Genomic DNA, 12,696 nt, shown 5'->3' on the forward strand with positions numbered 1-12,696 from the left:
AATGCTTTGGATCTATTATTGACTTACTTGGATCTAATCTGCCTCCTGCCATTTCTCCAGCAACCCCAACACCGCAGCCTGGACTTCCACAACCACCCCATCTGCCATGGTGCTCAGCCTGCGCTCTTCCTAAGCTTCCATTTTGCTACTCTCCACATGAATGCTGTAGTTCAGGAGCTTCCTTTTGACTCAAAGAAGTAAAAAAACACACACCACACACTTAAAGAAATTAAAGCCAAAAAGCCAGGCTGATTTATATAACAAAGGGCTGGGGGTGGGGGTGCATTTGGGGAAGTGCTGGTGTGGAATAAGAGCTCTGTCTCCTTCAGTAGATACAAGCCAAAGTCCAAGTTCCTTCTAGGTATACTTTTGGCAGTGTTTCTTTGAATGTGGCCTCCCCGCAAGGGACTGGGTGCCATGGCACCTGGGTAGTACTAACTTTTACTTACACTGTGCATCCTCCTGGTTCTTCCTTCCCCAATGAACATACAACTGTTTGCTTGGTGTAAAAAAGGATGTACACATTTACATACCATCACTTATAAATAGGAATTATTTGGCTTAACACAAATGACTGGCAACTGATCCCTGGGAACGAATCTGATAGAACGAGCCACATAAGGACAGCTGAGAGAACATGAGGAAAAGGAAAGAGGTATTTGTACCAAGGATGGGAGGGGAAGGACACCCACCACAATCACAGCAGAGTTTCGCGAAAGACCAGCACACTGAAATAATTCCGCAAAGATTTTTTGAATGGAGATATGATTGACAGACCACATTGTATTACAAAGGCTTTTTAAAGAATTCAGTTGTTTCATAATCCCCCATGGACATTTAATCTTAAAACCTTTCTAATGCTCTTACATTTTAATTATAAAGTATGGGTAAATGTATTTTAGAAATCTCAAGGGCACATTTGAAAACCTACCAGATACTTCTCATGGGGGACCTTGGAGAACATCATTCTCCACCTTACCTTCACTGCAGAACACCTTTCAGAGCTGATGGATGGCCAAGGCACAGAAAGGACTCGTTCTCCAGGCATCCCCCTGTTCTTTCCCATGTGGCTCCGTGTGGCTCTGACTTCTAGAAGCTTTCCGGTAGCTCCTGCCAATCAGTCTAAGTCTGCCCCAAGAACAACTACAGAAAAGTCTTCTCACCCAAATAATTCCAAATGGCTGCCATCCCAAGATTTCTCTCCTCTAGGGTAAATACGTGACTTCAAAGCACAACTACAGGGGGCCTGGGTGGCTCCGTTGGTTAGGCGTCTGACTTCAGCCTCGGTCATGATCTCACAGTTCCTGAGTTCGAGCCCTGTGCCGAGCTCTGTGCTGACAGGCCTGGAGCCTGCTTCAGATTCTGTGACTCCCTCTATCTCTGCCCCTCCCCCACTTGCATTGTCTCTCCCTCTCTCCCCTCTCTCTCTCTCTCTCTCTGTCTCTCTCTCTCAAAAATAAATAAAACATTTTTTAAAAGTTTTTTAAAAAACAAGCAAAGTACAACTACTACACTTTGAAAAGCACTAACTTAAAAAATGACACTCTGAACAAAACAAAGCACTCCAGATGTGGTCAAACAAGTACAGTCTCGTGTGCCTATTATCTTCTTCCATCCTGTGTACTTCTATTAATCTTTTTTGGTTTTGTTTGTTTTTAGTAGCCACCCCAAGCCACCTCAACACTGTGTACAAAGCTTTGCTGGATCTGGCTCCGGGCTATCTCCTTAGCTCATCTTCTGCCTTCCCCTCATACCCTTGAGCTACACTGGGTTTCCTTGTAACTTTCTCGGAACTCCAAGCCTCTGCCTGCCTCCAGGCTTTCAGCACAGTTGTTTCTTCTTCCTGGAAAGAGACTCCTCCTCTTTGCCTGGACAGCTCCCAATCATCCTGGATGGCCTCCCCCAAGCTAACCGAGCTCGTGTTGTTCTCATGGCACTTCTTCCTATCAGAATTACAGTCAACCACTTGGACGAATAGTTTTTAATCCTTGTTATGGGTGGAACGGTGTTCCCCCAAAAGATATGTTGAAGTCCTAAAGCCTGGTTCCTTATTTGGAAACAGGTCTTTGCAGGTATGATCAAGTGAAGATGAGGTCACTAGGGTGAGCCCTAATCCACTACGATTGGTGTGCTTACAAGAGGAAAATGTCATGTGATGACGCACAGAGGGAGAATGCCATGTGATGACAGAGGCAGAAGTTACAGTGACACAGTTGCAAGCCAAGGAGCCCGAAAGCCTCACGGCCACCACCAGAAGCCAGAGCGACAAGGAGGGACTCTCCCCTACAGGTTTCAAGAGGATCATGGTCCTACCGCCACCTTGATTTGGGACCTCTAGTTTCCAGAACTGTGAGACAATTTCTGGTCTTTTTAAGCCGCCCAGTTTGTGGTACTTTTTTATGGCACCCCTGGGAAATTAACGTGCTCCTTTAGACTAGAAGCTTCTTGAAAGCAAGGTCTCTATTTTATTCACTTGTATTCCCCATGTACTTAGCGATATGGATAGGGGCACAATAAACATTTGTTCACTGAATGAATGAAGCAGACTTGATTTGCAGTCAACTACAACCCTAGGTTTCTTTTCTCAAAGATATCAACAGATTGGTTGTTTAGATTAGATTTTGTTTCAGTGATTATTTTAAAAGTCAAATTCAGAATTCTAAGTTTCATATTATTCAGGATTATGTTGTATTATAAATCCACCAATCAATATACTAAGTACTGTACCTATCTTTATGTCGCTGCAAATTTAATAAGCATGTGTTCCATTTTAATCCAAGGATAAATGATTAGAACTGTTAAACCTGACGGGGTCAAGGGCAGAGTACCATGGCCCGCCACAAAGAACATCCCTCCAAGCTGGTATCGACCCATTAGTCAACACTCTGGGTATATCATGCAACCAACCAGGAAACCACATTTCTCTCCAGCTCATCCCAAGGTTATCACAACACATAACGTGGAATGCTTTCTGAAATCCTAATACTTTATGTTTAAACTCCTAAATCCACCAGCCTAACAGCCATGTAAAAGTAGAACACAGAGTTTGTTAGGCATAACTTGTCCTTGGTGAACTCATGCCTTTTAGAAATCAGTCACTTCTTTTCCCACTACATGCCAAAAACTGCTAAGATTTTGCTGGTGAACTGTGTCCAGCTCCCTCGTCTGTGGTTTCCAAGATCTACACTGGCCTCCATTTTGAAAAAAGGGTACTGGATCTTTCCTTTTTTCTGCCCCCTTTCTTGTACTTCAGGGCACCTCCAAGATTATAGATGGTCACTCCACACTCGTATCTACAAATTATTTTAATATCACGAGGCATAATTCATCCAGGCCTACAGTTGGGAACTAGCTTAAAGCAGCTAGGATCCCCCTCAACAATTTGGGCTTTGGCTTTCAGTTATTTGTTCTGTCCTTCTGTTTAGATGACCACCCTTCTAGTAAAGACAAAAGCCAAACAGGAATAGCTGATCATTTAGGGAATGTTCTAAGGTACAATCAAATGACCTCCTTGTCACCAAAAGACTAACATTTTATGAATATGACCAAAAAGTATAGTTTGTGCAAATTCTTTGAACCTTCTAAACTTCCATACTCACTCTCCCTATGTGGTTTATCTTATGTCAACAAAGACCAAGTTTGTTTAAGAATCTTTCACAGGAAGGTTTCAACAAATCCTGCTTGCGGGAATGTCCTTGTTTGCAAGCAACAAAACAAAGTTTCATCATCTGTGGCTCTAGCATCATCGAGTTGTTTAATGTACTCTGAGCACGAGCCCACACGCACCCAGTCATCACCAGAGAGGCACAAAGAATTCTACTGTGATCCTTTGAATCACAGCTCATTGTCAAATTAAAACCCAGGCAAACAAATCCTTCCGGTTTATCACTTGTGCCTCCCTCAGAACTTGTCAGTCCTAACAGTTCACACATCCGAACCCCTAGCTGTGGTCCTTTTTCCAGGACATTTTTCTGTGAGTGTAAAGATAATTTATTGAGGAATATGAAAAAAATGCAATACTAACAATTACAACTATGATTTTTGGCCACTTTCTTGTTTCATATTCTAAAGCTCGTTTTTTTTTTTTTTTCCCCTTACGACTTCTAAACAATTCCTTTTTTATTCCAATAGAGAAATGCTCATAACCAAAATATCCTTTCTAATGGGGCATACGAAGAGCCTTGCACATCTAAGATACTCAGTGAAGGATACTACTGAACTTAAAGAGTCAAGGCAAACTTCTCTGTTGGGCTGAAAGGCTAACTCCAACACAAATACAGCAAAAATCTAAGGGAAAAATGTGGCAAATGACTCCATGTTAGATTCCACTACCTCTGACTCATTCTTGATTCTTGCCCCAATCAATAATTGTTGGTTAATTTCTCTACTTCCAAAAGTTAAAGGGCTATCATTACACAGAAAGTAAGTAAAGAGAAACTAGTCATCTATGCCAAGAACTTGTTCCTAAGAGCATATTGTGCCTCTGAATTTTTCCCTAATCCAAACAACATAGAAAAAAAAATCAGTTAGATGTGAAAGTCACAACTACGTACATAAATGCATACACATTTTAGCCAATTGTTTTACTTATTCCAGGCATTGAGCAGGAAGGGGGGAAAAGGTGGGCAAAGCGCTTTTGTTTGTCCCTTTACAATGGCAATAACAAGAAAACGGTAATTATTGCCATCCTTCCAGGCTTCCAACAAAAATTTAAGATGGCTCTCATGCAAAATTAAACACCTCTAGAAAATTCTAATGAGTATCAGCTGTAATTATAACATTACCACACTCATTTGAACCTATAGTTAAGTGATAAAAGCAGATTCCTAAAAGCAACCCAGTGTTGGAAAGCTTGAGAGGGTTTTAGAGGCAGATAGATGGGTGTTTACCTGTCAGTCCTCATTTTCTCATTCTCATTAGATAGTTCTGAGGGTCAAATGAGATAAATACATGTGAAGTGTCCACTACAGAGCAGATACTCAATGGAAGATAGTAGCTGTTAACTTATTTATTATAATATAAACCGAAGACATGTGTTTGACATTCGCATCTTGGAGCACCAAATACAATCCATTTATAAAAGCCACTTATTTTTATTTCAAAAGATTTATAGATGGGGAGAAATTAAGATTCAGAATGAAATAGCCTGCTAGTCTAGTACTCTAACTTTTCAAGATGAAAACTGAGGCCAGGGACAGACAGCCAAGGAGGCTGGCTCCCCACTCCCGCCATGCTGGGCTGATGACGGCATACGGCTTACTGCTGTATTCTGTCTCTCACCACCCTCAACCAAACGTGGCACCTTGCAATGCTCGGACAGGAAAGGACTTACTTCCTAAGTAAGTGGCTGATGCTGTACCTCTGCTCAGTGGTTCTCCAGTTGCTCCCTGAAGGCATTTTAGGGGAACCCCAGTAACACCAAAGGGGTAGGCTCCCTTTCCCTCCTTGTCCCCATCCCACCCTTGCCCCTCAAGAGAGTTCATATAAACAAGTCTACTCCTCCTTAACCAAACTGTAGAGTAGAGATATTTTAAGGAGAGGGAAAAAAATCCTTGATTGGTGTTCGAGAAGCACAAGTTCTCTCTCTTAACATAAAATTCCCTTGCACTCACACATGAACATTCTGAGATCAAAGTCACTTGAAGGCTCTACCACACAATCTTCTAAGGATCAGGAGACCTGAAAATCAGAGTTAAATCTTGTAGGTAGAAGGATAACTTGTACATATTATAACTGCTTATTGAAAATTATAAAATCTGCCTCTACTATTAATTCTTAGGAAGTACATGAGGATTTCTGTTTCCAAAAGTAGACGAGGCTGCATACTCCGAAGCACTATTCTACAAAAAAACCACTCACTCCTGGATAAATGATAACATAATCCTGGATAAATGGCAACACAGTATGGTGGGGCTCAGCAGAAAATGGAAATTTCCCAAGGTAAAGAGACAGACTGAGAGACAGAGGATAAACATCCACGAGGAAGATGAAAGCAGAAAGGTGGGTGGTTAAGTTTATATGAAGGGAATGAATGCCTATGCAAGTACAAAGCCTCAGTCCCTCCTCAAGATGAGGCAGCTGAAATCAGGGCTATTATTCTAAGACAGGACAAAGGGGGTTAGATTAGCCCAGTAGCAGTTTTGTGCACCTTCTAAAACCGTCTCCTAGCTTATTTGTATATAGAAGTACAAATCCTCTCCCCATAGGAAAGCCCATCCCACTGAGGCCTTCAGGACCCCCAGTAAATAAATTTAACGAAGGAGTTCACAATAAAAATTTCCATTTATCTAAGAAATGCAAAACACGAGAGAAAATATAGAACACACATAAAACACAAAATAAGATGACAGAAACATGTCTAAAAGTTCACTCATTAAATATGATTGACTCATTTTCCAGCTAAAAGTCACAGTATCAGATAGGGTTTTTTTTAATTCCAGTTATTACTGTTATTACAAAGAAATATCAAGTCAAGGGCCGCCTGGGTGGCTCAGTCGGTTGAGTGTCCGACTTCGGCCCAGGTCATGACCTTGTGGTTCACGAGTTCTGTGCTGACAGCTCAAGAGCCTGAAGCCTACTTCAGATTCCCTCTCTCTCTGTCCCTTCCCCCCGCTCATTCTCTGTCTCTCTCTCTCTCTCAAAAATTTAATAAAAACATTGGGAAAAAGTTAAAAAAAAAAAAGAGAGAGAAAAGAAATATCAAGTCAAAAGAACCTGGAAATGCTGGAAATAGAGAAAAAAACAACCAGACAAATTCCCATACTAAATGAACAGACGCAGAAAAACCAAGTAAATAAATACTAATAAAAATCAAAGCTGAGGAAGTTATATTAACATAAAATACAATAGACATTAAGACTAAAAACCTTATTAAGTCCATAATGTGAATATATGCAACTTATTAGGGGGAAATTATTCTAGATTTGTATGCACTAATAAGATAACCTCAAAATACATGAAGCAAAATTTGAGAGAACTATGGAAAAAAACTGACAAATGCATGCCCATAGTAGGAGATTTCAACCACTTCCTTCAATTGTTGATGTTAAACAAAGAAAAAATTATCAATGCTACAGGCAATTTGAATGTCACAGTTGATTTGACTTAGTTCACTTGCAATCAATAATTAGAATCTGCCGTATAGATTCTAGGTAATAGAAACAGAGCAGTGAACAAAACACAGTCCTTACCCCCACAGAAATCACATTCTAGAGGATGAGACAATCAACACTATGGAAATAAATGTAGAGCATTAACACGCACAGAAACCTGCCTCTAGCAATTATAGAATCCATACGCTTTGCAAGCCCATGAGAAACACACATAAAAATGGATATAACTTTAGACCATTTAAAATAAATCTCAATGAACTTCAAAGGAAACCAAATCATATGAATCCAACCACAATGTAGATCGGTCAATTAGATCAATCACAAATCCATTTTATCAATCACAAATCCATTTTATAATCCAAAGTTTTGGACGTTTTGGAAGTTTATGAGCATGCTGAAGAAATTCAGAATAACTTGATAGCTTTCAGAGAACTGCAGGTTTAGAAAAATCTTCCAAGTTTTAAATGTCTCACTTTTATGAAAAGAACTACATATAAGCAACTCTAGTATAGCTGGGCTGAATTGTCTAATATATTTATCCCAGAGCTTAACAGTTCCTTCTAGTCTTTTTTTTTTCTTTTTTTTTTTTTAATTTTTTTTTTTTTAACGTTTATTTATTTTTGAGACAGAGAGAGACAGAGCATGAACAGGGGAGGGGCAGAGAGAGAGGGAGACACAGAATCTGAAACAGGCTCCAGGCTCTGAGCTGTCAGCACAGAGCCAGACGCGGGGCTTGAACTCACGGACCGTGAGATCATGACCTGAGCCGAAGTTGGACGCTTAACCGACCAAGCCACCCAGGCGCCCCTAGTCTTTTTTTAAAAACTGTTCACTATTTAAAAAATTATCCTATACTGAAAACTTAAACCTCTTTTGCATATCTTCATTTCAACTTAGTTACCCCAATCTCTATTCACCAGGATTTAGGTTCAGCTCTCAGTGACAGAAAACCCCAGATAACAGTGGCCTGAACCAGAGGCTCATTTTGCTGTCGTGGAAAGTCCAGAGGCCATGTGCTGGGGCTCCACTGGACCAAGGGCACAGGCTTCTTCTATCTTGTTCTCCCGCCCATTCTCAATATACAGCATTCACTTCATGGTCTAAAGGAGATCTTCAAACTTCAGTCCCAGATCTGCCTCCCAATCAGTGAGAAGTAGGAAGCAGGAAGGTGTCTCAGTTTGGGCTGCTAAAACAAAACCACCATAGACAGGGTGGCTTAAACAACAAATGAGACTGGGAAGTCCAAGATCAAGGCATCAGCAGATTCAGTGTCTGGTGAGAGCCCACTTCCTGGTTCATAAATGGCCATCTTCTGGCTGTGTCTTCATGTGGCACAACAGCTCTCAGGGGTCTCTTTTATAAGGACACTAGTTCCATTCGGGAAGGACCCAACCTCATGACCTAATCATACCCAAAGGCCCCACTTCTTAACATCCTCACCCTGAGGTTAGGTTCTCAACATACGAACTGCAGGGGGACACTTTCAATCCATAACAGAAGGGGTGAATATACTAAAAAAGACACTTCCCAAAAGTCACAAGACACTTTTCCTTACTTGGCATTAGCAGAATTAGTCCAATGCTTCAAGGGAGGCTGAGAGCCTTGTCTTTATTTCAGGTGTTTAAGTATATACCCAGGTAAAAACTGGGAAGATGTGGAGGAAAAACAGCACTCTCTATTAGATCATCTGAGAAAATGTGATTAAATATAGTTAAGAACACAACAGAGGAACATAGGGGAAGGGATGGAAAAATAACATAAAAACTGAGAGGGAGGCAAACCATAAGAGACTCTTAAATACAGAGAACAAACTGAAGGTTTCTGGAAGGGAGGTGGGTGGGAGGATGGGCTAAACGGGTGACAGGCATTAGGGAGGGCACTCGTTGGGATGAGCACTGGGTGTTGTATGTAAGTGATGAATCACTGGGTTCTATTCCTGAAACCAATACTACTCTGTATGTTAACTAACTTGAATCAAAAGAGAAAAGAAAGAAAGAAAGAATCCTGGCCACTCTCCCGTCAGCAGTTTACCAGGGTGGTGCAGGTGAGTGTGTGGCACACTCAGGTCTCCGGACACACACTCAGCTTCGCTGGGGCCAGGAGGGTTTTCAGTCTTTAGGGTCTCAAGTACAGTCCGGATCATTCCTGTCCTCTTGCCTATAAGAGGTGGTGCTGCTGCAGCCATCTGTATTTACTCTGATATTCTGTAGCTTTGGTTAAAGAAACTTAAAAGAAATTCCAAATACAATTTCCTGGGCATGACCTACTGCGTCACATTTCCCTAAGGAAGCTGCTTGACAGAAAACTTTCAAGTGGGAAATGAAAGCATTAAGAAACTTGCCTCCACATTTGGGTTTGATTTCTTCCTTTTATAACCCGGGGCTGCATGCTAACAATGTATCATTCTAGGCACCCATGCAAGGAAAGAGTTGGGTTTTCTTCAAGGCTTTGCCTTGGATTTTCCTCCTGAGCCAAGTGTATCCCAGCACCCCATGCTAATGAGGGACCTGTTGCCAGTAAGCTGAAAAGAGGTCACAGCCCAGAGCCACTTCTTCCAGTGAAGCGCCCCTCTCTGGGGCTCCTGGCATCACCTCTGGGCTGGGTCCTGCCATGGCTGTCTGTACAACAAGGTCTGGCCCAGGAGCAGGAGACCCTCAATGGATGGCAATCCTGTACGCATAAGACAGCACAACTGTCCCACTGTAATTCCTTAGCCAAGAAGTTCACACGCGCTAACAAGACAGAAACAGTGTGCCTAGAATTAACTAGCAAGGACCTATCAGAACCCTGCCAAGTGAACCTGATGTAAATTCTTCCAGTCCTACACTGTCCCCTTCCCACCAATCACAAAGAACAAACACAGGCCATCTTTTCTTTCTGTGCGTGGGAAAAACACAGCTACAAGTATGCCAAACATTGCCTAAATTCTGTGAGGCTTTCCCTCCATTTTTCTGAAATGTAAACATGTCTTTTGACCTCCGTCTATCAAAATACACAACATCATATTTTAAATATACTTTTCCTAGAAGACAAGTACCCTAAAAAGGCTCAAGGACTATAAAAAAGACTAACAGGAAAAAAAGATGTAGTTACCTCACATAGACACATATATATTAGCCTAAATAATAATATCAACAGATCAGTGACAGTAAATATCATTATGGTCCTATGTTTTCTTTCAAAATCAAATCGTATCTAATCCTGACATAGATTCACAAAGGTCACTTTAGCTTGAGGTTAAAATTTTAAGTGACTTGAGGGGTGCGTGGGTGGCTCAGTCAGTTAAGCATCCAACTTCAGCTCAGGTCATGATCTCAAGGTTGGTGGGTTCAAGCCCCACGTCGGGCTCTGTGGTGACAGCTCAGAGCCTGGAGCCTGCTTCCGATTCTGTGTTTTCTGCTCTCTCTGCCCCTCACCTACCCGCGCTCTGTCTTTGTCTCTCTCTCTCTCTCTCTCAAAAATAAAATTAAAAAAAAATTTAAGTGACTTTAAAGCAGGTAACAATTTATTTGCTTTTAAGATACTTAACATTTTATATTGCAGGTCTCTGGTCACAAATAATTCTGGGATATAAAATAAACATGCTATTCTATTTAAAAAGACATCCTCTTTCTTTAAAGACTTGGGAATTTGTAAATATGAAAATACGAACACTACTGTTCATGGGGCCTTCCCAGTTAGGCTCAGTGACCTCAATTTAAAGTGTCAGTGAACACTGTTCTTATTGCTATAGTCTTAGTTCATCCCATGGTCCTTGCTTCACAATTCAGACACCACCGCCCATCAAAATACAAGCTCCTTATCTCATCATTCAAAGTCAAAATTGTGAACCCAATCTATATTTCTAGCCTTATCCTACTTATGATTAAACAGCTAATACAAGTAAAGGCTTAAAACAGTACCTGGCACATAGTACAAACTTAGTAAGTGTGAGGTATTACTATTATTCCTTTTCTTTCCCTCTTCCTCTCCCCTCTCCCCAATTCCCTCCTTTTCCACCTTACCTCAGTCAAGGTGAATTATGTGCTATTTTACCGATAGGTCCTATACTTTTCACAGTCCTTTGCTCATGCTGTTTCTGTACCAAAAATGTCTTCTTAACCTCATCTCCACTATTGGATATCCTTTCTGGATATCTTCCTCTTTCTAGGTCATTTTCAAATCCTATCTTCTTCATGAAACTTCCTCTTGATCCCCTCAAGTGGAAGTGATCTCTCTTTGAAGAGCCCTTAATTTCCTGTTGACACCTCTCTGGATACGGTATTCATCACCTGTGCCCTGGACTAGAGTCCCATATGTATCTGGCTTATCACCCTGTCCTCAAAACATACACATTGTATCAACCTGCTGGGCAGAAACTGTGTTCTATGTATCTTCATATAATCCCTTTGGAATTTACCACACACCCCCTGAATTGAAAAAGATACTAAAATATTTTTAATTGTTTACAATTTTCTTTAAAAAAATTTTAACTATCTCTGTGTTGAAGAAGTACCGACATTTTTATTATAGCCAAAAATATGTTTCTCATATATCTCTAAACTTGATAGGAGTCTACTCTGAAATATTTCATGGAACATATGCCATAGTAAGAAATTTTCCACCTTCGGTGATTCTTCCCTAAAACACATTTGCTATCTGTTACACATAACTTGTTTTAAGATTTAAAACATCTGTCACTCATCAAAGTTTCAAAATGGTTCCAAATCTAAAATCAATGCCAAATAGTATTCAAATTAATATAGTTTTAATATATGTGTTTTACTATGGTCATCACTAATAATTTTTTTTTTTTGGTGACTAATAATTCCTTCTTATAGAATACTCTTAATTTCCCCAATTCATTGTTGAGGAATACGATGTTTCATTCTATGAAATCGGTAGACAACGATGGCAGACTGGATCCATTAACAGGATTCATAGAAGCAGCAGCAGAGTATTCCTCTTGGGTCAGTCTGGAAGGCTTTATGGAGAGGACAAAGTAGAGAATACTTTAAGCAATCAGAAAGAGTCAGCTTGGCAAGCTGAAAATGAACATTTGTTGGAGGAACCTGGCCACTCTCTCAGAAGACCTGGAGAAACTCTCATCTTCTGTATCTAAGTGACTCTGAAGTGAATGAAGAAAATAAGAGGCTGTAGCTGGGGAAAAAGAGAAAGATTCTAAAGGGTTTGAAGCAAAACTTAGGGAGCCACCAAGCAATTGGCAACAAGCACCATGCCCTTAGTGGAGGCTGACCTGGAGGCACAGAGCTGGAACGAACAGGATTTTGAGCAAGCAGCTTGCTGTTATCCTGGGAAAAGAAAATGGCAGCAAGAATATGAACAGGGCTTAATGAAAAGTCAATCATCAATTTAAAATTTAAGAAGGGTCCTGGTAAGTTCCTGGAATGAGACATGTTCACAATGTGTATACAAATATATCACCTGTATGACTCACGTTTGCTGCTAGCACTGGGGCTCACATTTATCAAGGGCACTCTTGGTTTCAGGGGCTGGCTAAGTGCATCAAATTTGGTGGCCCACCCAAATTGCCCAAGATTCCTATGAGGTAGGTACTCTTACTATCCTTACTTTACAGATGAGA

At 40.8% G+C, this 12,696-nt stretch overlaps 1 protein-coding gene across 2 annotated transcripts in view; it reads right to left on the minus strand.

Moving 5' to 3' along the window:
- Positions 1-12,696, minus strand: part of SLC7A2 (solute carrier family 7 member 2) — a 72,182-nt gene that overhangs the window by 36,383 nt on the left and 23,103 nt on the right. Inside the window, exon 1 of one of the 2 annotated variants that reach the window (XM_042934389.1) lies at positions 980-1,276. The exons of the other annotated variant lie outside the window; for it this stretch is intronic. Coding sequence (XP_042790323.1) covers positions 980-1,066 — 87 coding nt within the window. The 5' untranslated portion in view covers positions 1,067-1,276. Of the gene's footprint in view, positions 1-979; positions 1,277-12,696 lie in introns of those variants that run through there. 2 annotated transcript variants of the gene reach the window in all.

Source organism: Panthera leo, chromosome B1 (assembly GCF_018350215.1).
Source record: "Panthera leo isolate Ple1 chromosome B1, P.leo_Ple1_pat1.1, whole genome shotgun sequence".
NCBI lineage: Eukaryota > Metazoa > Chordata > Mammalia > Carnivora > Felidae > Panthera > Panthera leo.